At 41.5% G+C, this 27844-nt stretch overlaps 1 protein-coding gene across 2 annotated transcripts; it reads left to right on the plus strand.

Annotated features, from left to right (window-relative positions):
* Positions 1 to 1178: 1178 nt before the first annotated feature.
* On the plus strand, positions 1179 to 27386 carry LOC140949277 (FRAS1-related extracellular matrix protein 2-like). Of its 2 annotated transcripts, XM_073398504.1 has the most exons (18): positions 1179 to 1283; positions 2837 to 5519; positions 12047 to 12382; positions 13289 to 15778; positions 16194 to 16331; positions 17009 to 17103; positions 17982 to 18138; positions 18471 to 18620; positions 18738 to 18947; positions 19393 to 19743; positions 20337 to 20518; positions 21187 to 21471; positions 21952 to 22993; positions 23253 to 23437; positions 23941 to 24142; positions 24876 to 25072; positions 25448 to 25594; positions 26283 to 27386. In XM_073398504.1, exons 2-18 carry the CDS (start codon positions 2924 to 2926, stop codon positions 26778 to 26780), a joined length of 9261 nt encoding a protein of 3086 aa, XP_073254605.1. In that variant the 5' UTR covers positions 1179 to 1283; positions 2837 to 2923; the 3' UTR covers positions 26781 to 27386. The 2 variants fall into 2 exon arrangements, with proteins under 2 accessions (XP_073254605.1, XP_073254604.1); XM_073398503.1 differs by lacking the exon at positions 1179 to 1283 and having other exon boundaries at positions 2584 to 5519.
* The last annotated feature ends 458 nt before the right edge of the window (positions 27387 to 27844 follow it).

Consider the following 27844-nt stretch of genomic DNA (forward strand, 5'->3'; position numbering starts at 1 on the left):
AATACACCAACCATGAATGTCAGGGGAATGATACTGTTGTTGGTTCTGTATTACGACCGAGTTTCAGTGTTACACTACTAAAACTTGCGCGCGCATACTAACAATGATACTGTGCCAGTACCTAACTTCAAGTGACTCTGTTCAGAGTTTCGCAAATGCTCGCGAAAGTCGCGGATATTGAACTAAAAGTAGTCAGTTGTTCCAACAGAGACCTTCTTTGTTGCTTTCAGTCTAAGCCTTGTCAACATTGCATCTTGGATGTGCGCGACATTCGTTTTTATTGCTAACGATTGCACCTGAAAATTTTAGCAGAAAGGCATTTTTATCAGGTCGAGCTAGCCGACGTGCAATGAGGTCGTCAGACTTTCGTGTTGTCGTCCTCAGCTCGCGACCTTGATAAGTTTTCCGGCTATTCGTACTAATTCGTAAACAGCTAGACTCTCAAATCCTAAAAGGCACTTAGAGAGGAGATGTTGTTTTCTTAGCTAGTATTTAAACAGGGGTCACTCTAAACACAGTAGCTCAATTGCGGAAAGGCACTGCATTAACCAACGCCAAAACAGGTCGAATTTCGTTTCGCTCTCTACTTTTTACTCACCACACAGGTAAGTGGAATCGAAACCAGTGATTTTCTTTAACCTTCTTGCATTGCTATCGAGGTTTGTAAACCAACTCATTAATTTGTGGGCAACTCGAGACTTGTTCCTTTGACCCCGGGCACTATGTCTGAATTTAGATCAGAGAGTTATTTCAGTGAAATGAAGCACTCCACCATCCTTCAGTTTCTCAGCGACAATGAGAGGAGATAGAATGAACAAAAATTCTTCTGTTTCGCTTAAAATGTTCGCAATTTTTGGCCTATTTTTAAGTTCTTCATTACATGACGTTTGGTCTATGATTTGTGACTTAACGTAGTTTGACGTAAATTTACTGCGCTTTTCAAAAGTCCGGTTTTGACTTGCTTTGCTTTATGTCACCGTTAAGAATTTTTTCTCTCAAGGACGTATTTAAAACATTTAAAGAACTAAGTGATATAAAACAGTTCGAACTACAACGGACAAACAGACACAAGATACTGATATTAGAAACTTCTTTGATTGAATTAAGTACTGCGAATGAAAAAGTCATTCAATAAAAGAGCGTCTGCATTTCTCAGTGAGGAAAGGTTTATACGTGAAAAGTGACACTGACGTTTACTGTTTCGTTACTTTAATAGGTCCTGACGATCTTTAACTTCACAGCGGTACAAGTTTGATTGTGGGTGGCAGCCATTCCGGTAAAAGGTGGGTTAGCATGCTATTGTTTATGTTCTGGTAAATGATCTGAGTCGAAATTCGTGCCGTATAAACGTTTATTGGAGAAACTAGAGAGGGTTGCCTTTTGGCAAAAAATAGTACAGTGCCCACGCCCGCAGGAAAACTGCCCCGAGCTCAGCACCTGGCTTCACGCATGCACGCTTTACCAATATCGTCAAGTTTTTGTTTTCTGTAAAGCTTTTTATATGGTCACGAAAGCTAGAGAGGAATCTCTGCTCTCTTTGCAACCTTGCCGGGTGTTTTAACAACCTCTTTTAATATTCCCCTATAAAATTTGAGGATCATGTGTCTTAAGGGTCTCCCCACACGTTATTGCTGTTTATGGAGTATTAACTGCGCAAAACCCGTCTATTACTCTTGACAAATCTCCTTGCAAGTTGTTGGACGTACAGACAAGCTCATTAGCAAGAAAGATTAAGGAAAATTCATTAATTGACGCCATATAATGCCAAAGTTGTATAAGTACGTACACGGTCGCTGTAAGTCGTGAAATGCCTTCACAAAAAAAAAATCGTTCTTCCTGCCCCCGATGGCTTAATAAATCAAGAGATGCAGTGAGCCGTGAGGATCCGGAAAGTGCTTGACGCGTCTGTTTTGGCAAACGTTTTTTGTTACTGTACATGTCCAACCGTGGTTTTGTTCTTTTAGTTTGTCAAATTAGGATGTTTCCCGTGGCGATAATGAAAGAAAGATGTGTGGATTTTAGTCAGCATTTGCCGTGGGAAGAACAAACACACTGCAAACAATTAGGCGCAACGAGGCTGATTTCCGCAAACACTTTGTGTATATCGCGATTTAGACGGCACATTAATTAAATACTTTACATGGATGGTTTTTACTTGTCCCTTGATCGACATCACAACAAAGCATTTTCAAACAATGGAAAATATCATATATTTTTATTGTGTTTTTAAGCTGGGCTTAAGGATCTTATCTTCTCGTACTTCTTCAATCTGCTTACCAGATGCTTGCCATATCTAACAGCGTGTGCCGACGTCGAGAAAAATCAGAATGAAATTTCGGGAATCAAGGGGATTTAATCGCCGCCTAATTGACTGCCTTATTTGTTGGTCTCACAGTGCGAATACAAAGAAAGTTGAAAACTCGTTTCTCAACTCTAATGCTAATAAGAGCGTGACAGCCCGTGAACTTTGCCAGACATCTGCTAACCTCGGCTAAACTCGATATATCCTGAAAGTATTTCCGTTTCTTAAGCTATATTCTCCCTGTAACAATTTTAATTTGAACTTGGGGCACGGGTACATACTGTTCCAAAGCCAGGTGGCACAAACAAACTTGCATAATATTTTGCAAATATCGTACGCTTCGAGTGCGCATCGAATCACAGTGTCAATTTGTGGTCGGTTAGATAAAGGTGTAAATTGAATCTTTCTGAGCGCTGATATGCAGATATAATAAACTTTTGTCCGCGCTGGTTTCCGGTAACACCATTAACCCTGTGTAGAATCATTTGGAGAGAGAACTTTATAAAGTGATCGACGCACGTTTTTATACCGCAGGATACGCAGTGAAGGTACAGCAGCCGGACTGGGTCAATCTACCGAGGCCTACTGAAAACATCTCAGCATCGGCGAGGATTTGAAACAATGTGCTTCGCCACGAGCCTGGTGTGTGTTGTCTGTTTTCTCGAACTTGTCTTTTATTGCTCTGGATCTGTACATGTGGCCAAGTTATCTCCAATAAGAGTGGAATTAGGGCGATCGGTGTTTGTGGATCCGGTTCACGATCTCCAAATCACTTTTCCCGAAGGAGCGATTTGTGAGGTTGTCGTCTTACGAAGTGACCCCTTGTCGCAGCGAGTCGGTTTTCTAGCGCCCGATGTGTTCCCGTGCGATTTCTCGCTCGGTGACGTTCAGTACTCTCACTTGGGGTCCATGTTTTTTCTCCAGGATTTTGTTAAGCTGCAAATTCGTGTCGACACCGACAACGAGACTCGTTTGATTCCCCTCAATCTTCATGTGACAGTTTTGTTCACAGATATGGAAATCGTCAAACTCAATCGACCCATCACGGTGGAGGAAATCGGTGGCACGTCCACAATAAACGGCGACGTCCTCGCCTTCAAACAGGACCCGACCAAGATATGTTCCGTAACTCTGCTTGATATCAAAAGTGGAGTGATTCCGCGCTACGGTGAGCTTGTTAACGTGACGAAAGGCAACGGGACCTCCGCACAGTTCGAATGCGGTGAGTTTTTACGGTCCAATATTTCTTATCAACACACCAAACGCTCTTCGTCAAACAAAGATTTTATTCCCTTGGTCGTAGAGATGATTGATCCGAACACTGACAGTATCACAAGGGAGTATTTTCAGATCATTGTGCGAATAATGGGTGCGCGCTCGAATCAGAGACCCGTGGCTTCCTTCGAAGCTTCTCATTCCGTCGAGGTGAGTCAGTACTCAATCGCGCCGATAACATCTGACATTTTAGCTGCCTCTGATACTGAAACCGAAGCCGGTGAGATAATTTTTAACATCACTCAGGCGTTGCAATCACGCGAAGGTTCCTTGATAAACACAGATGACCCTTATCAGCCGCTCACTGCATTTTATCAAAGAGATATCGCGCAGCTTAAGATTGCGTACAAGCCACCCTCTGCACAGTCCGACCAACTGCGTATGTTTAGTGTGGTTTTGGAGGCAGTTGACACAGAAGGCGCTAAATCTGAACCAATTACACTTCTGATCATGGTGAAGCCGACCAACAACAAAGCACCCTTCATCACAAAAAACGCCGGTCTGAGTTTATTCGAGGGCCAGTCACGCACGATTACAGATCAGTTCAATCTGGCCATCTCAGATAAAGACAACTTTAACGACGTTAAGCTGCAAGCAATTAGCGGTCTACGACACGGTGAGCTTAGAATCAAGCATCATAAGATAGACACTTTTATGGCGACCGATTTGGAAATACCTGTTATAACCTATCACCACGACAATTCGGACTCATACAGTGACAATATAATTTTCCGTATGACCGATGGCAAAAACGAGGTAAAGTTTTTGTTCCCAATTACAATAGGTCCTGTGGACGATACTGCACCGACACTTGTTCGCAATACAGGCCTAGTATTGGACGAAGGGGATATTGCAGTGATCGACCAATATATGTTAAGTGCGACTGATATTGACTCTGAAGACAATAAGATTCTGTTTAGAGTCGTCGCAATTCCGAACTTCCAGCGCGACGCACGCTCTGCGCTATATTCAGCAAACAAGGTCGGTGTTTTGTGCTTAAGGACAAAAACTCCACCGGAGGGAGATGCCGACAGGTGGATTCTACAACAAGATGGCTTCTTTGAACAGAACGTGACTCAGTTCTCTCAGTATGATATAACAAACAGAAGGCTTTACTACCGACATCTTGGAGGGGAGTATTTTCATGATGAAATCGCGTTTGTCTTGTCTGATCAGGCAGAAGTCCCAAACGTGTCTCCGATTAAAACGTTCCGAGTCACTATCCGTCAAATTGATGATCTTCCTCCATCGCCGTTTCCTGGCTCTCTAATGGAGTCAACCGCTGACGAATATGGACAGATAGCGCTCAGTCAGGAGGTGTTGCGCTACGCAGATAGAGATTCTAACGACGATGATCTTATGTTTTTTATTACGAAAGAACCGTACTTCATCAATGATAGCCCGAACATCACGTCTTTCGCGGGAGAAATCCTGTTTTCCGACACTAACGAAAAAGCTTCGAAATTCACACAGCTTCAAGTGCGGCATAAAAAAGTAACCTTTAAATCACCTAACTTAGAACTCGGAACCAAAACTAGATATGTCCAGTTCGACTTTTCTGTATCGGACCCGTCGGGTAATACGATCAAAGACCAAACCTTCCGTATTGCCCTGAAACCGGTTAATAACCAAGCCCCTAGGCCAGTTGTGACACCGCTAAAAGTACGAGAATTCAGTGAAACAATTCTTGGAAGGGAACATTTAACCGTGTTAGATGAAGACACTCCTAGAAGCAAAATATCGTTTACGCTGATGACTGTGCCCCGTTATGGTATCTTCCTCAAAGATGGCCAGGAAGTGCAACAAAGTGACGCATTCAATGTCCGGGATGTTGAGACTTCCCGAATGTCTTATCGGCACGTGGTCAGGGGCGAGGCTAGTGACGAGCTTGGATTGATAGTTGATGATGGCGCGCAAAAAGCCAGCTTCCTGTTAGAAATAGGTGAGTTAAAAAGATTTATGATCTACATTTTACAAAGGGCTGAAGTGGAGGCGTTGCATGGGTCGAGTGGATTACATAAAATCGCTGTTTGGCGCAATCCCCCTGGCGCCACCCCAAGCCTTCGATTAGATACTGCACGCATTGTGCTGCACTTTAAATTTTTGCTTGGGGAAATACAACGACTATAGGGGTGAATTTTGGAGGGCAACTTTTTCGCTCCGTTTTTGCTATAGAACATACTGATAAATACTACGCCGGGGTCGAATCGAGTTTTCATCTTGATATTCAACATTTCTTTTTTTCTCTCTCCGTTTATTCTACTATTTTCCAAACAAGCTGGTTTTTGTATGTCTCTTGGGCGATTTAGGTTTACCAAGGAACGAGAACTGCTTATAATTTGTTTTAGAGTAACGTTTGGCTTATTATTTGACTAGACCAAAATATACAATCCTGCGATCAAACGTTCTTTTCTTTTTCCTCAACTTTCGCTCCTCAGAATTAAACTGAAAAAAACGCCAGATCACAGGTTAAAAAATAATATAAAAATATAACAAACTCGGTTCAAACACCAAGGTTTGCCCTCCTCCACTTAATTTTTAAGGTGAAGTGGCTTTTTTTTCAAAGCAAGGCAAACAGATGCTTATTTCCTGATCTAAAAATTGTATATTTAATTCCTGAGTCGTAAGCTTTACTAAGAAAGGCAAAATTTAGCTAACGAGATCACTGGATAACTATGAAGTGGCTTTTGAAAGTTCATTATGTTATCTCTGTTAAAACCTAATTCCGAGAGACGAAATCTCATTAATATTTGTTTGACTACTCGATTACTGCGCGTGATACAATTTGGAAAAAAGTAAAGCAATGTTGGATGCTGTCAGAATCCCGACGCCATTTTTCATTAGTGATTCTTTGCTGTCATAGTTTATGGTTGTTTTTGTCTCCAAGGCCGACATTGTTTGCATTCTGTATGTCCCCCACTTTCTCGATCTAAATAACGTCGTTTTTCCGGCTTAAACGTATCGATTCAATGCCTTTCCTAAAATTATGAATAGACGGGTGCCTCAAATGAGTCAGTTGTAAGTAATATTGCTGGATTCAGAATACTGTTATCCTTGGTTGTAAAGATTAAACATGTTTTCTGAGCTTAAATAATTAAGTTTATTGGTTGAAAAATTGCGGTTTAGAATGATTGAATTCTTTTACTTCTTTCCAAAGCGGTCATGAACTGTCATGAACTGTCATGAACTGTCAAACGGAGCTATACGAACAGCCTGTTTCTCACCGAAAAGATTTCGTGCTGAAACTCAATGAAAGAAGTTAAGGTCAGTTTGCCTGAACGTCGTGTTGAATACTGTCTTTCCACCAGATACTCACAAATGGATTACATGTGGGCCAGGAGAGGAAAAAAACAAAAAACAAAACAACGACAACAACAACGCAGACATTTCGTGCATAAAATGCGGGTGGGGAAATTGCATCAATTAAGCGTAAAAATCTGATGACAACAGTACTTAGTGTTTCAAAATGAATTTCTATTTTTGACTTGTTGTCAAATTAACCTTTCGTGCAGTTTAGTGGTTTTTGTTTAGCTTTTTTCATCTTGTGCAAGTAGGGTGTGTCGAAATTCCTTGTCATGTTAGCATTAAAAATTAAACAATCCGGGTAGTCTTTCTAGCTGAATATCACGCAAAATTACCATGTGGATCAGAGGTTGTCCGAAAATGACCAATTTTGACCGAGAAGTAGCTTGATTTCGACTGTGAACGTTTATAGTTTGACCAAGTGTTTTGAATCGTCACCTGGAAAAAAGACTGACTTATTTATGTTTACCAAATTTTTTTTTGTCAAGACATAACGACGGCTGGTATGGCATTACCTTCAAAATTATGTTTTACCTAGCTTCCGCAAAACAACCGTCTCTTTCCTCCTTGACAATCCGCGAAAGTTAAATTGTTTATAACTATAAGTGCGACTGGCTTCAACTGTCCTTGGCTGGAATAAAGATTCACGAAAATTTGACATCGTAGAGCACGGTTAGTCCTCGCTCTGTGATCGTTTTCGTGCAATCCAGAACGAATTATTTGAGTGTTGAAGTTTTAAGTTTTGAGGAGAGGAAACACTGAAGTATATGGAGAAAACCGGCGCAAGGATTCCGGAGAAAGGACAACACACTCAACCCGCATATGGCGTTGACTGTTGGATGCAAACGTGAACCATATTTCAGGAAAACCGAGTGCTTTTCTGATTCACTGACTTAATTATAAGGACCGTCAAGATTTTCCAGTCAAAGATAATTAAAGACAACCCAAAGAACAAAAGTGGCTCAGTGTTTTTCGTTAAAAAAATGAGCCGGTTTTTCAGTTGTCGAGATCAAAGATTGTGATTTTTCCTTATAAGGGCGGATTTCGTTCCCTGCGTGAAAGAAATTGATAAGGGAAATTGCCGGCATACCCCATACCCTCCTCATTTAAAACTACTTAAAATCTCTCGTTTATCGCTCTTATCTATGGATATCTTGTGGTAGAAGATTGCATAAGCGTGTTCTGATAAGCCAAGGACAGAACTCTTGGCCTAAGAATTTCTTCACATGAAAAGAATTCGATCCGCTCGGCCTCACGTATGTTTCCCACTGGGAAAAGAAAGAGGCAGTTTGAGAAAGTATTCAGGGTTCGAGTCTTTTGTTATTTTCACATTTTTTGCTTTTTTATTCTTATATTAACCCACATCAGTCGGAACTCATAGCTTGCAGCCTAAGAAAGACTTTTTAAGTGTTCAAGGCGCGTTTCGTTTTTGCTGCAAAAAGTAGTGTTGAAAATGACAGATACTTGTCCATCCTTGAAGTGAGCAAGACTAGTTAATTATGTCCCCGATAATTCTCATGATAAGTTGATTAACATTCAATATGCCAAGCCGATTATGGTATGAGGAAGTTTGTTTTGATTATTTTAAAGTAATACCACGCTTCTATTTGAGGAACATGGCATGATTTTTTCCTGTTCGGCATTTTTGTTGCGGTAAATTTGAATCGAACACATGATTAACTCACTGAGCAATTGCAAGAAGCAAATGAAGTTTTTCGGTGTTACAAATCTTTCTTCATTTTACTATAGGCGGTTGATAGTCTGTCTTTTCCAGTATTGAAAAGATAATTGTACCTTTTATCTTCAACAACAAATACAGTTTCAAAGTTTTCTTGCTAGTGAATTAACCAAAGAGGCGCAAGAAAGGGGCCAGTTGACATTCGCTGTGCCCCTGTCATAACACGAGACTTTCCCATTGCAAGCAAAACACATTTCACATTACTTGCATTCAAGAAAGACCTATAGTATCACTGAGACATAAGAGTACTGAATTGGAAAGCTAAAAAATCACGAGCCTTGTCACTACAATCGTATTTAAGTATTTGTTGATTTGTTATCACAACATACGACATTATTTTCACAGGTGGGGAAGCTTATATTTGTAACCGTGCGCTTTTCGTGAAATGTGCTAGGATTTTCTTTCGAGATTTCATTGCGATAAACCTTTAAACATCTGAAACTTTAGTCACCTGGATAAAACCCCTTAATCTACGCTAAACTGATTAACTTTCACACGAACGACTGTAATCGCTGACTAAAAATAAAATAATTTTTTCTGCTAATTTTTTGCTTGTCCCAGTAAGAGAAGACGCAGTTACATGTTTCAGCTTTTTGAAACGATACTTCCCCAAGATTATGTCACTAGCACACTTTTCGTGACTACAGTTAACTATTGTTAGACACAACTAATTTCTTTTCTAAACCGGAGACATGGGTTGTTCTCTAATAGGATTAAAGCAATTGTTGTTAGCACCTCGAAATGCCCTTTTATCAGACAAGTCTTTTAGTGCATGGAAAAATTTCAATGTTACAGCTTGTTCACTACCATAAAGAAAGTTTCTTTTTTTAAAATAATAATGATAATAATAACAATTTTATTCAACTTTAAATATATGTACATAATTTACAGAAATATTTGAAGTAAGAATTAACCACTATACAACACTGACAATTATATAAATCATAAAAACGCAATCACTTTGTCAGTAACGATTTCCCAAATACATTCCCTGCGGCTCAGATGCGATCCGGCAATAACTCTTGCAGGCAGTCCAGCGTTTTCAGTTAAGTCATGACAAAAGAAAATTATCCGTCTCTGATATTATAAAGAAACAGGTTAAAAAGAATAACATCTCGTATTGCTAAATTCCTAATTCTTTAAAAAAGTTCCGAAAAAAAAAAAAGAGATTAATTCGGGCAGGCTCTCATGTTTTCGATCTGTAAATCTGAGTCAACAAAGTCTAGCTGTCGTCTTCGGGATCTTGAGCCTCTAAAACATAGTATCGCAGAGCGTACGATGGCGAAAGACACTTTAGCTCTTAGAAACTCAATTTAATCTCCTTATTCTTCTAAATGTGGAGAATAAAAGTGGACAGTACTAGACTAAATTTGCGTGGGATTAGTTCAGTCGACACATGTATTCAACGAAGTGTAACTCCACTGAAAAATCTCACTGAATACACTGTTTTGGTGCGTGCGTAGTACGGATTTATGACGGGGCTGAGGTTGTCGAGCGAGATTAGGGAGCAACTAAGACGTTGACTGTAGGGCAAACGTCAGTATAAATGAATTTGCGTTCTTTCAAACTTTAACGTGTTTCTTTATCCCCGCGCAATTTGTAGGCGAATTATCTTGATGTTGATTTCTTAGGGACAGGAAAACTTCGTTGTCGTGCGTTCATGTCCTCCATAAAACGTCGTATGTCTAAGGATGTTTATCGTCGAAGTCTCTTATGGACGTCAAAACAAAAAAAAAAGTGTGCTGACCTTGGGTTGAAGGGCTCGGTTCATCCCATTAAAAGCACTTCATCCCTAACCCAGAGCTGTTATTTTGCACTTTTTTTTTTCGTCCTCCCAACCATCGTCATTGTGGTTGTTTAAGCTGCCTTTTATCTTCTCTACGGATAGTTTAGAGTAAGTCTGGAAAAAATGACTTTCGGCGAAAGATTAGTCTTCCAGCTTGAAAAGTCGACAGTCAGTAATAACAGTTCAGTTGCCGGAATGTTCGTTTCTTATCTTAGTTAATAGCAAAACATATCGAATGAAGAGCGCATTAGGACAGTTTTCTGTTGCTTAGTACAAAATTCCTGTCTGATCAGCCCACGCTCGCGTGTGGGAGTGTTACTTTTTGCATAATCTTGCGCGCGAAACCTAGACGGATCGTTCCATAAAGCCAATAATTGCACGCCACGCTCACAGGGCGAAAGTTCGAGAAAGTTTTTGTAAAAAAGTGCTCTCCTAAGGCGATTCTGAAATATTTAGGAGGTTTAGTACAAGAAACATTCTCTTTTGAAGGTGAGAAAAAAAAAGTATTCTGCGACAAATGCCTCGTGAAATTTTTCTGGGATCTTAAAAACCTTTTTATTCCTTCCAAGCGGCATTATTTCCTCAGGCAATTTTTTTGAACGATTTTAAAGCAAATTTTAGAATTGTTTTATTTAGGCTTACGAATGCATCGTTGTGTTCACAGATATTTGCAACTAACAATTTAGAAGGTGATCTTCTAGAAGAAGATTTGTTGTTCCTCAAGTACAAGGTTCGACAATCAATTGCAATCTCTTTTACTTCACTGATCTCATCTTACATTATGAAACACCCACTCTGCTCTGATTGGCTATGAGTTTTTTGGCTCGAAAGCGGGATCTATCACTGTTAACTTTCTTCTCTTTGATATACAACTTAACCGGTAGAAGTACGTAGCTAAATAACTTAAACAACTGTGTAATTTTAAGCCCTTTGTAAGCCATATCAAAGGAAATGGAAGCCATCGAAACCTGCGAAGAAAAAGTTAAATTTCTCGCAAACAATTCCCTTCATCGGGCTCCGGCAAAATTTTTAGAAATAACTACATTGTTATGCTCTTTCGATACATAGAGATGTTGTTTTAACATTGTGGTTTGAGAATGATAAGCGTACGCTAATGAGTAAGCGACCACCCAAAAGGCAAAGACTGAGTGGTCGCTTACGGGAGGTGGTCGTTTACAAGAATCTAACCACAGGGGGCCTCTTCCGAGTAGAGGTCCGGGCACATCTACTTTATGGAAGATAATTTATTGCATGCATTGTCTAAGTTACGCCATGTGTAGTCCCATGTTGTCAGTTCTTCGTATACCTTTAGTAGCATGGTGCACACAGCGAACATAGAGATCAGAGAATGTGTCAAGTAGTCGCTTACAAGAGGTTGAAAAGAGTGGAAAATCATTAACCGTCAGGCCCAAAAAGTGGTCGCGATCGCTTACAGGAGGTGGTCGTTTACTAGAGGTTCCAACTGTAATGCTTTGACTGGGAAAATTTTGGTGTTTTGGATTGGCGGTCGCTTATGACGAGATGTGGTCGCACGTGGAGTTTCGTCTTTATATGAGAAGTGGCCGCCCCAATATGTTGAACCCCTGATTAAAGGAAAATAAACAAAAATAACTTAAATTATTTGTTGTTTTCTTTATTCTAGTAATTCTCCCAGAGAAGATAAACTTAACGAGTCACGTGTTCAATATGACTGTACGAGTGAAGGAGCACTCTCGAGAGCCAATCAAAATGTACACGACCTCTCAGAGCCCACGTGACGCAGACTTAATGTTGCGCATCTCTACCCCACCCCGAGTGGGAAGGATTTTGCGTAATGGCAAGATGAGCTACGAGTTTAGTGTCCAGGACTTGGAAACTGGGTTGATATTTTACGAGCACATTGGTAGAGAGACTGGGCTCCGCGGAGACATTGATCACTTTAACTTGACGCTTTTAAATGAAACAAAGGCCTGGATCCGAGAAGGGCGACGATATGAAGGTACGTTTCTATATGTTTTTCTTCGCTCGAAATTTTGGTCAAAGGTGCTTTTGAAAACGGAACCTTAAGTTGTGGTTTTTTGGTGGCTGAGGAAGGAATGAAGAGGAAAAAGTTTTTCTTTCAAACGGCTGGGAGTATGGGTTCTAGTGTGCGGGGGGTCCATAGGTTGTTTAATGGTCGGCTTTGCATGGCTTCCAGTTGTGTGAGAGAGGCTTATGTTATACTTATCGCCATTTATTTTTGAGGCTTTGCCAGTACGTTTTATATTTAGTAAATTGTTTTAGGGCTTTGCTGAAACGGTTTTACATATTTAAAAACGTTAGCCTAACTCTTCTATCGCAAAACGACAAAGCAGTATTGTGCGCGATGTAGAAAGAGTAAGGAAAAAAATGAAGTCTCCTCTTTTTTTCCCCCGTGGGTCTTCTCTCCGCTGAAATAGAGTAGAAAAACAAGTGATCAAGAGTCAAAGAACTCTCTGTCTCTGTTATTTGAGAATTCTGACTGTCAACCTCTATACAGCGACCAATTGAGTCCCAAGCGGGTTGTGGTCGCACTATCGGCGACTTCATTTATTTGAGTAGTGCCAATGTATGTTGCAAGACGGCACTAATTGGGGACACTATTTTACGTCTCCAACTGGAGAAGGGACCCACCATTTTACGTGGTCATCCGAGCTACGCGGAGATCTAGCCGCTTGCGGTGCAAAGGGAGTACCTTCACTAATCAGTTTTTTTAAGACCATGAGTACTGCTCCGGCCCATAGAATCGAACCCGCGACCTCCCGCTCTGCAGTCAAGCGCTCTACTGACTGAGCTAATCCTGCCGCGGTAAATAAGACATAAAGTAAGTTAAGAACCACCATACTGAGAGACTATTCCCTTTTTGTTTTTGATTTCTATTTTATAGCGGTTGAAGTGGTTACTATGATCCTACCTGTTGATAGCCAGCCACCCAAGGTTACAAAGATCAAGCAGCTAGTTGTAATGGAAGGAGGATCGGCAAAACTGACATCAGAACATCTAACCATCACGGATCCTGACACGCCTGACGATCGCGTTACATGTGTCATTGACGTCCAACCCACAGTGGGTTTTTTGGAGAACGTCACGCCATCTCCTGGATCGGAGATAAGTAACACAGGCAAACGCGTCACGTCTTTTACCATTGTTGACATTAGATCGGGACATATTAGCTACGTGCAAAACCAGTACAAGGGTACTGAGCCCACGATGGACCGGGTGGCTTTTTTATGTTCAGACGGCAATAACACCTCACCGCGTTATCTTCTTAATATCGAGATTTTACCTCAGAATGACGAGAAGCCGCAAATATTCACGCGTGATTTCGTGGTGGAAGAGGGAGATGAAATCATCGTGGATGTTACCGTGTTGAATGCTGTGGACGCGGACGTACCTCCCGACGAGCTGGTCTTCGAAGTTGTGACGCCACCGCGTCACGGTATGATCACGGATAGCAGACAAGGTACACCAGTACAAAGTTTCCCTCTGACGCAAATAAAAAAGTCAACCTCGATCGTCTACCAACATGACGGAAGCGAAAGTACAAGAGATTCGTTCGCGCTCTGCGTCTCTGATGGTACATACAACACCACTCGTACGATACCCGTATTTATAATCCCAGTAGATGATGAGGAACCAACGCTTTCCGTGAATGTGGGCTTGCGTATCAAAACTGCAGGCGAAAGCAAAATAATCACGCCAAAAAATCTCAGAGCTCACGACGTGGACTCCCCGGATGATAACATTACATTCCTAGTGCGCAGTCCTCCGCGGTCAGGGCAGCTCAGAAAAATATACTCGAACGGGTCTTCTCAAATCCTAGACAAAGGAGAAATGTTTTCTCAGAAGGACATAAACGACAGGCGAATAGTTTACTTTCATAACGCACAAGTCCCTGATGAAAGGGATTACATCAAATTTGACTTATCAGACGGTCAAAACGCGCAGCTAAATCAAGTATTTTATGTGGAGATTAGTGCGGGTGATCGAATCTACCCTACAGTTATTAACAAAGGAGTGCGCTTAGCACAGAACACTCGCGTGGTTATTTCAACGAATGTTTTGAGCGCCAGCGATATAGGAAGTCCAAATGAGAAACTGCGGTATTCTCTAGTGAAGCAGCCGCAAAAGGGGCGTCTGGAACACTTGGACTTTCCAGGGGCGCGCTTAGAAGAATTTACCCAACTTGATTTGGCGGGAAATAAAGTTGTATACGTTCATACGAGCACTGACGAGGCTAAGGCAGACAGCTTTGATTTTGAAGTTTCAGATGGTACTAACAGCGTGGTCAAAACATTTCTGGTGACACTTCTTGACATAGATAACAAGAAGCCAGTACTTATATCCAGCAACCTCGTGGTGAACGAAGGCGAAAATGTACTAATTACACCTTTTGAGCTTCGAGCAGAAGATCAAGACACGCTGCCTGAGAATCTCGTGTACACCGTCACGCGCGTTCCTCTGCACGGTTGGATTCTAAATGACGCGGCGCCCTCGCGCGCGTTTACCCAAGAGGATGTAAATCTGAACAAAATCTCTTATGCGCACGATGGCTCGGAGGTGGACAAAGACAGCTTTGAGATCGCGGTTAGCGACGGAGCACACAACGAATTCTACGTGTTTCCCAATACTAATACCTCTGCTCGTAGCAGTCATAAGGTGCAGGTCGTCATCAAGCCTGTGGATAATCGAGTCCCACAACTGGTTCTTAACCGTGGTGCCACTAATCTTAATAAATTACCTGGTAATCGACTCGGGTTTGTTATAAGTGATTCTGTGCTAAGAGTTGAAGATCTTGACAGTAACAACTCGCAGTTAATCTACACCGTCATCTTCCCGCCATCCAATGGAATTCTTACAGAAGCGGGAGGTCTTCATGGCAACCAAAGTGTAAACAACTTCACTCAAGCTGATGCTGATTCCAAAAACATAATGTACGTTCTCCATCATGGATCTAATGCTACCAACGATGCTTTTGATTTTGAAGTTTCTGATCCTGCCGGGAACACGCTTCGACATCAACGGTTTTCTTTAACCTGGGCGTGGGTGTCTTTAGAACGCCATAGGTACGAAATCAACGAAACTGACGGTGTTATAAGCGTTGTAATCAACAGAAAAGGCTTTCTCGGAGAGGTCTCGTTTGCGGAGTTGTGCGTAGTGGGTGTGAATGCAACTTTCGAGGATGATTTCTCTTTACTTGGTCCCGCTCATGTGCAGTTCAGTCCCGGACAGAGCAAAGCGGAGTTCAAGTTACGCGTAAAGGATGATGGGATATACGAGGGTCTTGAAATTGTCAAAGTGGAACTGAACAGTCCCCAGATGTGCGTGATCAAGAACCCTAAATGTGCTCACGTGATTATCACAGACCCAGAAGATGGTATGTATTACTTTGGCTCGTACGAAAGTTGCCTTTAAGTTTCTAAATGCCAAGCGCATGCTTTCCTTTGGCTTCTAACGTTCAAGATTGTCATTAAGGTTGAATTTTTGTATAAGCTGTGTGCAGTTTTTGACAACCTTTTCAAAATAGGTGAATTCTTACAGTTAAATTTCGTCACCCAGCAAGCTCTCAACTTGAAGGATATGCTGTGAGAAGTCCCGCGCGAGGATCAAGTGAGAGGATCGCCCGGAAGCGTCAGAGAGAGGGCCGCCTCCATTCACGTGACGCTTGCTTGCACCTGACTTTGCCCCTTCCTCCTGATCGAAGACTAACTGCGTGGCCTAATCAATTTTTTTAATCTCTTTTGGACAGTAGTGTGATTGTTGAATTTCTTTTCATTGGTCTCTCATTTTAGTTCCTTCTGTGGAAGTTGTTAGCAATCGGCTAGTTGTCGAGGAAAGCGTCAGAGAAGCTAAGATTCCCTTGAGAAGAACTGGAGATATTAGTCAGCGGTTGTACGTAGCTTGCGTGACACACTCCTTCATCGAGGAAGGTACGTTGAAAAGATTTTAGAAATAAAAATTAAATTGGATACATCACAACCACCATCATTTCACCTGTTCATTATGTAGTTTTCAAGAAGAAATTTGCAAACAATGGCGTGAGTTGATAACATAGCAAGAGCTTCGATCTCGGTTTCCTGAATGATTTATTATTTGTGGGCAAATACATCAGCCTTGTCTTATGTTGATTTTAATCATATAATCAGCTCGTCCCCAAAATACGTAAAGCCGAGTTCACATGTTGTACTCACTTAACGGCCGTTGGCCCCTTGTGGAGTGTAGGCCATGGACAAACAGTCCCCCTCCCCCATGGGCTTTCCTTTCTGCGTCATTAGCCTCCCGTACGGAGGACCTTCCCCTCCCAGGACGGGTTGATTTTGGCTTGTCATCGATGTCTCTTTAACAAAGATTTTTTCCAGGTAGGGGTGTTGGCCCTAAGCAAACCTATTTATCTCTGGTAGAGAAGGTCTAATTTAGTCTGGCCTCTACCCTTTGACCTGTCCAGCATAGGTGACTCTACCAGGAGCTTGTGTTCCCGCTGGCATAGCTCTTCAGGTCACTGGAGCATGCAAGCCACCACACCACGGCAATAAATGGACCATGTGGTTAACATAGTTATACGAATCTTGAATGTCGTGTTTATTATTTTCTAAATATTGTCTCCCAGGCTGGGCTACCGGTACCATACCTACATCTATATCGTCCTACGCAGACTTCATTACGAGGCCTGCAGGCAAGGAAAGCGTCATCACATTTGAAAAGGTTAGCAGTGACCTGAGCAGTTTCTCAAACAACGTGTGTGTGCTGTATTTGTGCCGCAGAATATCAGCAACTACCTCTAGTAGTGACTTGCCATGGTCTAAGACACCATTGTATGGTCGGCAATAGACGGAGACGGAGACTGTAAAACAGTTGCGCGGGAGACTGGGTTTGTGTTTTGTCGAATTGCACTATGGGGCTTTTTTGGCGGACGCTCCCACCTCTTTTATTGTCTAGAATCGTTATGAGGTTGCGCAGGAAACTGAGTCCAAATTCGTCCTGCAAATATTCCCACAATGCAAATCGGCATCATGATACAGTTCCAGTCTCAACCGCGTACGCAAAGTGGCCAATATAACAGATTTTTTTTATTTGCTTGACAGAATCTACACTATCTCTTAATAAAAAGTATTTTTCTTTCCTGCGCTGTAGTTTTTAACAAAGGCATTAACTTTCTTGGTTCCCCCATTCTGAAGTGATGTCACAATTTGCATTAGCCTTTTCTTTTCTTTGGGCGCATTTGTATTTTAGCGAAATTCACCATTTTCACATAGACCATAATGAACCTTGTTTACCCCAAAGTTCTGCATAACCATTGTTTCCAATTTCTCCTGGGTATTACACTCGTTCCAACAGAGATCGAAGATAATTGGGGTTATGCGGTTATGCAAAATTAAGGGGGTTAAAGAAGGTGTATGTTATTTTCTATTTGAAGATGGTGAATTAACATTCGATGTTTTTAAATGCTTTTAAAACCGCTGCAAGAAAAATCGAGATGGAAAAGTTCCGCAAAACACCTTAGTGGCTTTAGTAGCCAAGCGGCCAGCGGAAGAAATGAAAAATTGGTTGTAGTTTATATCATATTGCCTTTGTCGTTTTAGGGAGAGACAACTAAAGACTGTCCAGTTATAATTATTGACGATTCCTTGTACGAAAACGAGGAAACGTTTTATGTGACATTGCTGTCTCATCTTGGGAGCAAAATCAACGACGAACGGAACACCAGCGCGGTTATAATAGCCCCAGATTCAAAAGACGGTAAGCTTGACGTTTGCAATTATGGGACTTGAAATTTGGCGTTACCATGAGATTTGCTGAATTCGAAAAGCTGTCATTGTTATTTACATATGGTGGGTGAAAGTTCTAAGGATGGCAAGGGGACGCGGTTGAAAGGAGTAGAATTGCATGAAAAACTGGGCTTTGACAATAGTGTAGCTTGTCGATAGAATTTTTGAATTCGCTGTATAACCGGCATTAATTCAGCGGCTAAGTGTTACCTTATGTGCGTAATGAGTAAAATTTCCCCAACGCCGGTAGTGAATTAGAGGTTAGTACATCTATACTAAGTTTCTTTACTTATCTTGCTTTAGAACCAAAGATATTTTTTGACCCGTCGAGTTACACTGTTGATGAAAGTGTTGGTAAGATGCAAGTCGTTCTCAGGAGGAATGGGACCGACCTTTCAAAGTCATCCTCAGTATTCGTGAGGTCGAGGCAGACAGACCCAATATCTGCGCGAGGTAAGATCAGCTGGAGCGTTACTGAAACACATTTTGGTTTCGAGATGTTGATTGAGCATTTGATACTCTGTTACTCCCCAATTATTCTTCATTCTTGTATATGTTTATATCTCGTAGCCAGTGAAGACTATACTCCAGTAATCCAGATGGTTTACTTTGCTCCTTATCTCGAGCGTCAGTCAATGGAGGTAACAATCCGTGATGACAAAGGTCTCCCCAGAGTGGAGGGAACAAAGACGTTTGAACTGGTTCTTAGGACTCCTATTAATACTGGTATTGGGGAACCTAGCAACGCTGTTATTGCTATTGATGACTCCATATCTGATTGTAAGTTTTCTTTAAAGATTTTTGTCCATTTTTAAAGGCAAGTACCCTTTGTCGCCAGTTTAGAAACGCCCCTCACAGCTCCCCACAAAGCAGGCTTCTCCTTTACTTATAGAGACCTTTCACTAAAACGGCCTCTTACATTGATCCTTGCAGTTAGAAGGTCTAGGGACAGTGAGACGGTAACAGCGAAGAAGCCCTTAATAAAATGAATTCTCGCTTTTTCAAACTTCCTCTCGCTTATTCCCTTTGGCTCATTATATTAATATTAGGTGAACTTCCCTGGCGAAATCGGCACACAATGATTGCGGTTTATCAAAAACTTTAGAGAAAATAAAGTCCAAATGATGAAAAACCTAAAATACAGCGATAATTAATATAAGAAGGATTTTTCTTCTCTTTTTGGGTCAATGTAAATTGAATTTAGCTTTAAAACTCTATTTTCCAGTACCCACAGTGCAATTCGTGAAGACTTCATATTCCACCAATGAAAAATCAGGTGCATTTAGTGTCACGCTCATGCGCACCGGAGACCTGTCATACACCTCAACGGTCCGTTGTTACACTCGGTCCATGACTGCGCAAGTGCAAAGAGACTTCAGAGAGCGTACCGACACAGACGCCTCAATAATACTGTTTAATCCAGGAGAGACCCGGAAGTCATGTCCTGTAACGATCGTGGACGATCTCGTGTTTGAGGGACAGGAGATGTTTAAATTGAAACTTGGAAGCGCGGACAGGAACACTCGGATTGGAGAAAGGAACGAGACCGAAATAGCCATCCTAGACGAAGCTGATAGTAAGTACTTTAATAACGTGATTTAATAAAGGATGCTTTGGGTATTGGACAATTGCGTATTTGGAAACTATTGTTTGGTGATCACTCAAATGATTAATTTCAATAAGTTCCGTATACCAGTATATTCCCAAAACCCATTGACCACTTGCCAAATTGACTTTTTTATTGCATTAGCTATATAGAGATTTATTATTCGTTATTTTCACCGGAAATATAATGCACCTTTCTCCCCCCCCGTCCCCACCCCCCCCCCCACACAAAAAAAAAAAAAGAAAGAAAGAAAGAAAAAAGAAAAAAATTTTCATGTCCATTGTCTTCGACTTTTCATAGGACGACTGTAAAACCCAGGAGAAATTGAAAACAATGGTTATGTAAAATTTTGGGGGGTAAACAAGGTGTATCATATATGGTGAATGCCGGGAAATTAAGAGTCATGACCCTGCTTAACTTGGTCAGTTGGAGTCCAGGGGGTTTTAAATGAAAGTGTTTTTCCTCTGATACCGCTACCATCATGTACGTATTGCGCACCTACGTTTTTAATAGGCCCGTTGCAAGTTTTTTAGGACTTAAATTGTCTTTTCTCTTTCCTGCAGAACCAGTTATTCAGTTCACGAAAGAGAGAGTATTTGTAGCGGGCCCTGTAGTAAGGAACGCACATGTCGAGGCACGGATAACCGTAAAAAAGACAGGTGACCCTTTCACAAGGTCAAAGGTCAGGGTGTATACACTTGATGGATCTGCGAAGGCTGGTAAAGGGTATCAAGCAATGACACAGGTAAGGACAAAAATACTTTCCGCACGCAGGAGCCGATAACCTGAAGCGAGCAACTTCCATGTACTCGGGTCCCGGCGTTTTCAAGGACCAGTTTATTTTTGGAACGGTTTTGGCGCGAATTTAGAATATCTTTCAAGTTCCACAAACCAGTCGGCAACACCTAAAAATGATACTTTTTGCCTTTAATGACGTTACGTTTTCCTTTTTGATATCTTATACTTCGAATGCGTGCATAGACGTGGCGGAGATTCCATTTTCGCGGGAAAAAGTGCCCTAAAATGTGTCTAAAAATAAACCGGTCCGTAAAAACGCCGTGACATAGGCCGAGTATGGGAGTTGCTCGCTCCGGGTTATGGGCTCCTGCCGTACGTCAACCATCTCTTGAACGGATATCTCTGTAGCACGGACACTTACTGCCGGTCACAAAGGCTTTGACTTACCCGAATTTCTTGATGCACAGCGTTTTGGGGCAAAATAAAACAACCACATAAGCCAAACATTGACCACGAGGTTTAACCTTATTCCGTAAACTGACCTCACCTGCGAATGGTAGCGATACCATTACAAAAATATATTTATGTGTGATCAGGTCAAGTAAGTGGCCTTCAAATTTTGCCGGTTTGGGCTGTCGCTTACGGGAGGTTTTTAAATTCCCTTTTGTTTTTCAGATTCTAGAGTTTTCCCGAGGTAACTCCAGTCACGTGATTGTAGTTAAAATCCTGTTCGATGCTCAAAGAAAGATTCGTCGCGCGTTTACAGTACACATGAGCCCGGATTTTACTGGCCGCAGTGAGCTGGGACGGAGGAAAGTTATTGTGTACATCGAGCAGCCATCACGTAATCCCGCCGTCACTTTCCCACTCCCGCCAAGGGTCGTGTCATTGCGTGACTATGATGATGTCAGTGGGGCGGAATCTGAAATGATTAAGGGCTATCCGCTGATATGTGTCACAGTAAGTAACTATAGTGACCACTTCTACTTTTGTTGAGCCTATCGAGATAAGTGACTCTCTCAAGACAGCATTTTTACGTGGCGCTTAATTCAAAAAATTGAGGATCCACCTTTCTGTTAAACACGCAACAAGGTGTTTTATCACATATGAAACACCAACAAAGGGAGTTGCAAACATGCTACTTGGACGTTTCGGACTTTGTGGTGACTTGCGAAACACAGTGTCAAGTGCTTGTTATCAAATTTTAAATGATTTGAAGAACAAACTAAGAATACAAACGAGGAGGTTTTTAATCACATCACGGCTTAAATACTTTACTGCCTATTATATGGTCATGGCATTTATAACAATAATTTTTGAGATGTTCTTGATCCACCCTCCGTAACTACGGAATGTTCGTTAGTGTTGCATGCTGTACTGCGTCTTCCCCTTATAACTCAGCGTAGATTAATAACCACAATATTTTATTTCCTTACACAGGCCTGTGATCCTAAGTACCCCAGACACGCCGAGACTGGCTCAATTTGTTCTTCACAACGAATTAATAACAAGCTGACTCAGTTCCGTTGGCAAATCGGCGAGGAACTAAGAGACTTAACAAGTGACACGTTTTTCGCTAAAACTGATCAAGTTACTTTAGATAGCATTTACTTGGTACCAGTCAGTCGGGTGCGATGTGTCGCGCGTGCCGTCAATGACCGCGGTGAGCTAGGCCTAGAATCGGCAAGTGCTCAAGTCAACATCAGTAAGCAGAGGGGTCTATGCACACCGAGGGACTCTGATCAGGTGGGATCGCAGCAGATTGAAGCATCCATTTCCTTTACAGGGGCAACGGGAAATAAGGACTCCAACAAAGTCCATATTAAAGTTATTCTCCCTCATACGGACGGACTGATACCGCTAATATCGACAACACGACTTGCAAATTTCAAGCGAATACTTCGTCCAGGCGTGCTAAGGATAGCGAAACACAAATGCTCCAATCTTTTAGACTTGAACGAAATCACCACAAGTCTTGGGTTTGTAGCAGATTCTATTAAAGACCACAAAGGTATGAATGAGGGTGAACCATATCAGTTTAGCGAGGAGCTTAGGAACAACAGCACTCTACGCTTCTACAGAAATCTCGACCTCGAGTCTTGCTTGTGGACGTTTAACAGCTACTACGACATTTCAGAGCTCACTCAGTTTTGTGGCGCTACAGTGACATCAGACGAACAGTCGAGTGATATTGCCCAATCACAGCTCACCGTGCGCGTACCTTTGTATGTTTCGTTCGTGCATCGCGTTCCGAAGACGAGGGGAGACTGGGTTCACTACGATCATGCCATGTTTTTGCGGTTGCACCTCACGTACGACACCGCTGTACTGTTAAATAATGGCGTGCAGACTCCTGAGGGAGACTTGTTCTACGGAGAACTATGGCCTACTGCTATTTCTGTACGCGCAGATGATAAGCGACTGGTGGTCAATTTTAAAACCAAAACCAAGTTTCGAGGAATTTACTTGATCAAAAATCCAAGTATGTATTTCTGGCTTGCCATTACTTAATTTAGTTTAAAGCCCTGAGAAAAGGGACGCGATAAAACATCGGATATTTCTCGCCATTTCCGTGTTAAATATATCATAAAACGCGTTTGAAAGTAACGACTCAGTGTTTACGTGCGCGCGCCTTATACATGCATAAAAGCGAAACTGATATTCTTTGCGACACCTGAGAAAACTCTCTTTTCTTGACCCATCAAATCTGAAAACAACATTCTTTGTATTCGTGTTTTCAGGCACTGAAGTGACTGCGCAGGTCATATCACGTGAGCGGCCACACCTCAGTTTTAGATTAAAACTGTTATCAAGTGACCAAACCTACAACTACCCACAGCAGAGCTGGCAGTTTCAATCCCAGTATGCATTGCGAGATTATACTGGAGTATATTTCATCAAACTGATTCCTTGCACAGCGGACAAGGTTGGTGTAAAAGAATCCTCTTATGAGTCAGTTTAATTTTTATTAGTGACTCTTCCTATTTTTCACCTTATTACGTTTTGTTTGCCAAGGGTTCAGTTGAATTCTTGCACGTACCTTATGTTGTATTTCATTGAACTAGAGCTCCAGAAATTCAATGGACTTTTCTTTCTGGGCTTACTTCGTGAATAGGCCAGGTTAGATTTCTCTAATCTGTTTAACTAAATGGTCTTGAGGCTAAAGGCTAGACAAGCCATAGATCAGCCAAAATTGGGCGGCGAAATTACTGAATATTACCATCGACCATCTCCAGTCCTCGTGGGCGTCGTATTTAATGTCAGGAATGGATACCGCTTACGAAAGATTCTTCATACAGTTTTCTTACTGACCATTGTGTCAAACGATATTCTAGGTGGCGAAACTAAACGAAGAACTGAGCTAAGTTTCTGCAGAGCATTGAAGTCGGTGATATTTAGCATTTTTATTGACTTTTTAACTCCACTTAGGGAGCACGCTACTCAGAGCCACTCACGTGTCATCCACGTGATCCGGTGACTTTCACTTTGCCAATCCGATTCCAACAAGTCCCCGATCCAGTTCCCGCGAAATTCACTCTGTCTGCCAAGTTCTTTCTGATGTCGCAAAAAGATCAGTGGCTGGACCGTGTTAAAATGGGTGATTTTAAAGTAGATGCTGCATTTTCTAAAGGTAAGGCATTCAAACGAAGAATATCAAATAGGTTGCCTTTAGTGTTTAAAGCCTATGGCTGCTTTATGACCCCCAATCCCCCTCCCCTTAATTCTATCTTTGGCGTCGGTAGTTCTGTCGTTGAAAAGCCGAAAGACCTAACTAACAAGATATAAACGAACTTAATTCAAGCGCTTATGTGAATTTTTGGATTTCTTGAATTAGTCTCATGCTACTGTAAAAGTACGGTTAAACGGGCAACAAAAACCTGCAACTTGTCTTGCACCATTTCTGCAAAACGAGTCGAATAGATACGTTGCTCGTTTAACCAACCACAACAAACCTGACTTGCAACAAATCTGGTTGTTAACAGGTTTGAACAAGGGTTGTAAAACGCAGCAATGTTGCAAAACGAGTTGCACGTTTATGTTGCCTGATTTACCGAAGCTTAAGACTATCATATCGAAAAGTTATGTAATTGTTAGGTTGGCGTGTCGCCTCTATTCTTTTGTCTCTTTAAATTTGTTTTTCAAAATTTTCCCTCGTCATATCATTTCTGTTGATTCAAGTTAAGTTTCTTTTAGTGAACTGTTTTAAAATGCTACACGAACAAACCTGGTTTTCTTTCTTTCGTCAAGAGATGCAATAGGTAGCATTTGATATAAGGAACAAGGCTTGGCCGAGTTGGGTACAGACTAGCCTCCTCATTCCTCATTATGTTGTACTATTCTTACTACTGTCTTCACTTTAACAGGCTCAAAAATCTACGGGCGCATCAGTTTAAATGAGGCAAGTGGACTAGGGAGGAGAGGGAAGGGATATGCCTTGGCAACAGAGAAGGTTTATTTGTGCACTGGTGTCGGGGAGTACATACCCTCTTACGATCCATTGAAGAACAAGTTTGGCTGCATGGCGAAGTCGCTGTATTTGGAACATCAACTCAAAGTCCTGGTAAGTGGACTGTGTCTAATAACGCGCAAGGATGCCCGCGTATTAGTGAGAAGATGGTTTTGTGATAGATATCCTTGAAGGTATCCTCTGTACGGGAATGCCCCGCCTGAAAGGGGTACCTATTTTGGTTAGAGATGAGGGGATATCAGGGGTTGAATTCTTAAAAAGGGCAAAGAAATTTTCCATTTAGTTATTTTTAATTGCCTAAAAGAAACTTCACTAACTGACAGTTAAACAGTTTAAACGAATTTTATGAATTACGTAAGTTTTTTTTTACCTTTTTAACTTTTCACCAGCGAGTATTTTGCTGAAAAGAAAAGATGTAGTTTTATGAGTTTAAAGTAGCCTAAGAAATTCCCTTCTTACGTTTTACAGGACAGGGAAGAACCAAGTTCTGTAGACAAACACCTCTCCGATGTACCTTTTGAAGCGAAGTTTGCTGAAGAAGAGACCAACGCAACGGAGTTCTCCGAAGATCCTGGATCCGATGGTTTTGTTATGAATAGCGCACCCCTTTTTGAGGTAGTAACTTCGAATCATAGAACTGACTTAGTTTTCAAACCTGTTGTTACGTTAGTTGTGGTACTTTCATCTCATCACGCGAGGGGTATTCTCCACTCCATAAACTGTAGTAGCAATGGTACCATCTTTGGACGCAAAGTTTACTGGGATTGTTTGGGTAGACAAGCGTAATTTGGTTCGTGGTATCCAAGGGCAACTATTTACCAATCATAACTCACGCTCCCCTCCCAAGTGATCCCAGAAAGCTTTGTGCCAAAAGGTTGTATCCATTCTCTCTTTAGCCCCAATTTTTGGAGTGGCAGTTAATGTCGATATATATTTAGCTCCGAGGCTAATGTAACAAAACAAATCGCCTTGAGCTTCAGGGATAATTGTTACAATACTTTTGTTACATTCTCCCAAGCCTTGGAGCCTGCTATGAACTTTGATCCATCGAAATGGGTCCATTTGACTTTAATTTACTAACAACCGGTAGTCACAAAAGAAATTACTATATGTATGTCAAGAAGTATTCTCTGTAGGTAGACAAGATCCCCGCAGAGAAACTGGGTAGGACAGGGTAGCGAAGATGACAAATACGATGCTTATTCTCCCAGATTGTTCTCTTCATTAGATCTCTTTTAGAGGTTTACTCACACAACTTGTTTTCACTCTAGGTTTATGTTATAAATGCTCTCTCAAATTGCAGGTTCCTAGAAACCGGAAATGGTTTATGCACGCTATTTACTCCGTCACTTCCGGAAGTCGCTCCAGGCGCGCTCTTTCAGGAGAACAAGAAGTCCATTCAAAGACCTCCTTTTCTTCCCACGTGTTATCTGAGCTGGATAATAGCCTCGTTCAGAGGTTGTTTCGCCGCGATGCTACCGGTAAGAGGCAAATTGGAGTCAGCGGACAAGGCACAAATATCAAGATGATTCGTTTGTTGCTTGATCCAGAGGAAGTGAAGCCTGATTTGCCATCGAAACAGATTGAGAAACAGACGGATACTAAGGAATCCCAGGATTCAAGCTTAGTAAACCCGCTGGTTCTTGGTATCGCGGCTGTTTGCGTCGTACTTCTGGTTGCCTTAGTGGTCGTGGGCATACTGTTTAGGCGGAAAATGCTGACCCAACAATCCTTGAGTGCTCCGACTGTGAAGAATTCAAAGGAGGAGTCGGTTGCACAGGGGGGAGGGGTAGCGGTTTAGCTGCAGCTTATAAAAGTGTACAAATGTAAAGTTGATTACATTGTGTTATAAAACTATTGTGAGATAAAAAAAACAAAAAAACTGCGCAACATGGAAGTGATACCTATAAATCTGCGAGTGATTTGCTTAAACGCAACGAAGATATTGCCGGAAATAACACGTCGCATGACTTTCAGAAGTTCAATGATTGTCACGCAATTTAAGAAAATGTTACGCGCCAAAATAAACAGAACAGCTTATGTTCTAACCACTAACACTACGACAAACAGTACAGTTTTGCTTTAAGTTGCAGCGCAAGATGCTGATCATCATAAGTGAAAGCAATAACTGAAGATAAAAGTATAATGTTGTTTATAATATAGAATTGCTATTTTATTGATACAAGGTCCCTTCACAGACCATAGTTCACTTGGATACGTTAAACAAGATCTGCTCTTGAGAGCAGTTAAACTAAAAAGTTGTGAAGTATCAAAAAGTGAATTGAGGATTAAATATATATTTATTATTTTTTTTAAATAAACAAAATATTCCCTCGCTTTGTGTAGTCTAGTATCAGTACAACTACAGAGCATTTAAAGAAACAAGACGCTATGGAGCGTAAACTTCGGCGTCGTGATTGGGGATTAATTGTGAATGTGGAGGAATAGTAAGAAATGATATTTTTCCGGATACCCTAACATAAAAATACCCTTACTTTTCTCCTTTTGTGTTACAGACGTCTTGACTTCACCGGAAGTCTGCTAGGTGCATGACCCCGTGGCTGTAATCCAATTCGATTATAATTTCTGTCACAAATAAATTGCACACGACGTTTCAGTCAGTTTCCTATAAGCCCAAAATAAGTAATCGTCGCAAACCGACTGTTCGAAGTTCTGCAGCAAAACATTAACTTGCTGCTCGCCCAAATTAAAAAAAAAAATTAAACCTACAAATCAACCATCTTTTACTATTCTGCTACAATCTCGTCTCCGCGATCTAACGGGGCAAGGATAAGTAACTACAAACCGAAGGGCGAGCAAAAAATAATATTTCTTTCTTCCACAGACAAACTAAACAACTCGAGC

Source organism: Porites lutea, chromosome 9 (assembly GCF_958299795.1).
Source record: "Porites lutea chromosome 9, jaPorLute2.1, whole genome shotgun sequence".
NCBI lineage: Eukaryota > Metazoa > Cnidaria > Anthozoa > Scleractinia > Poritidae > Porites > Porites lutea.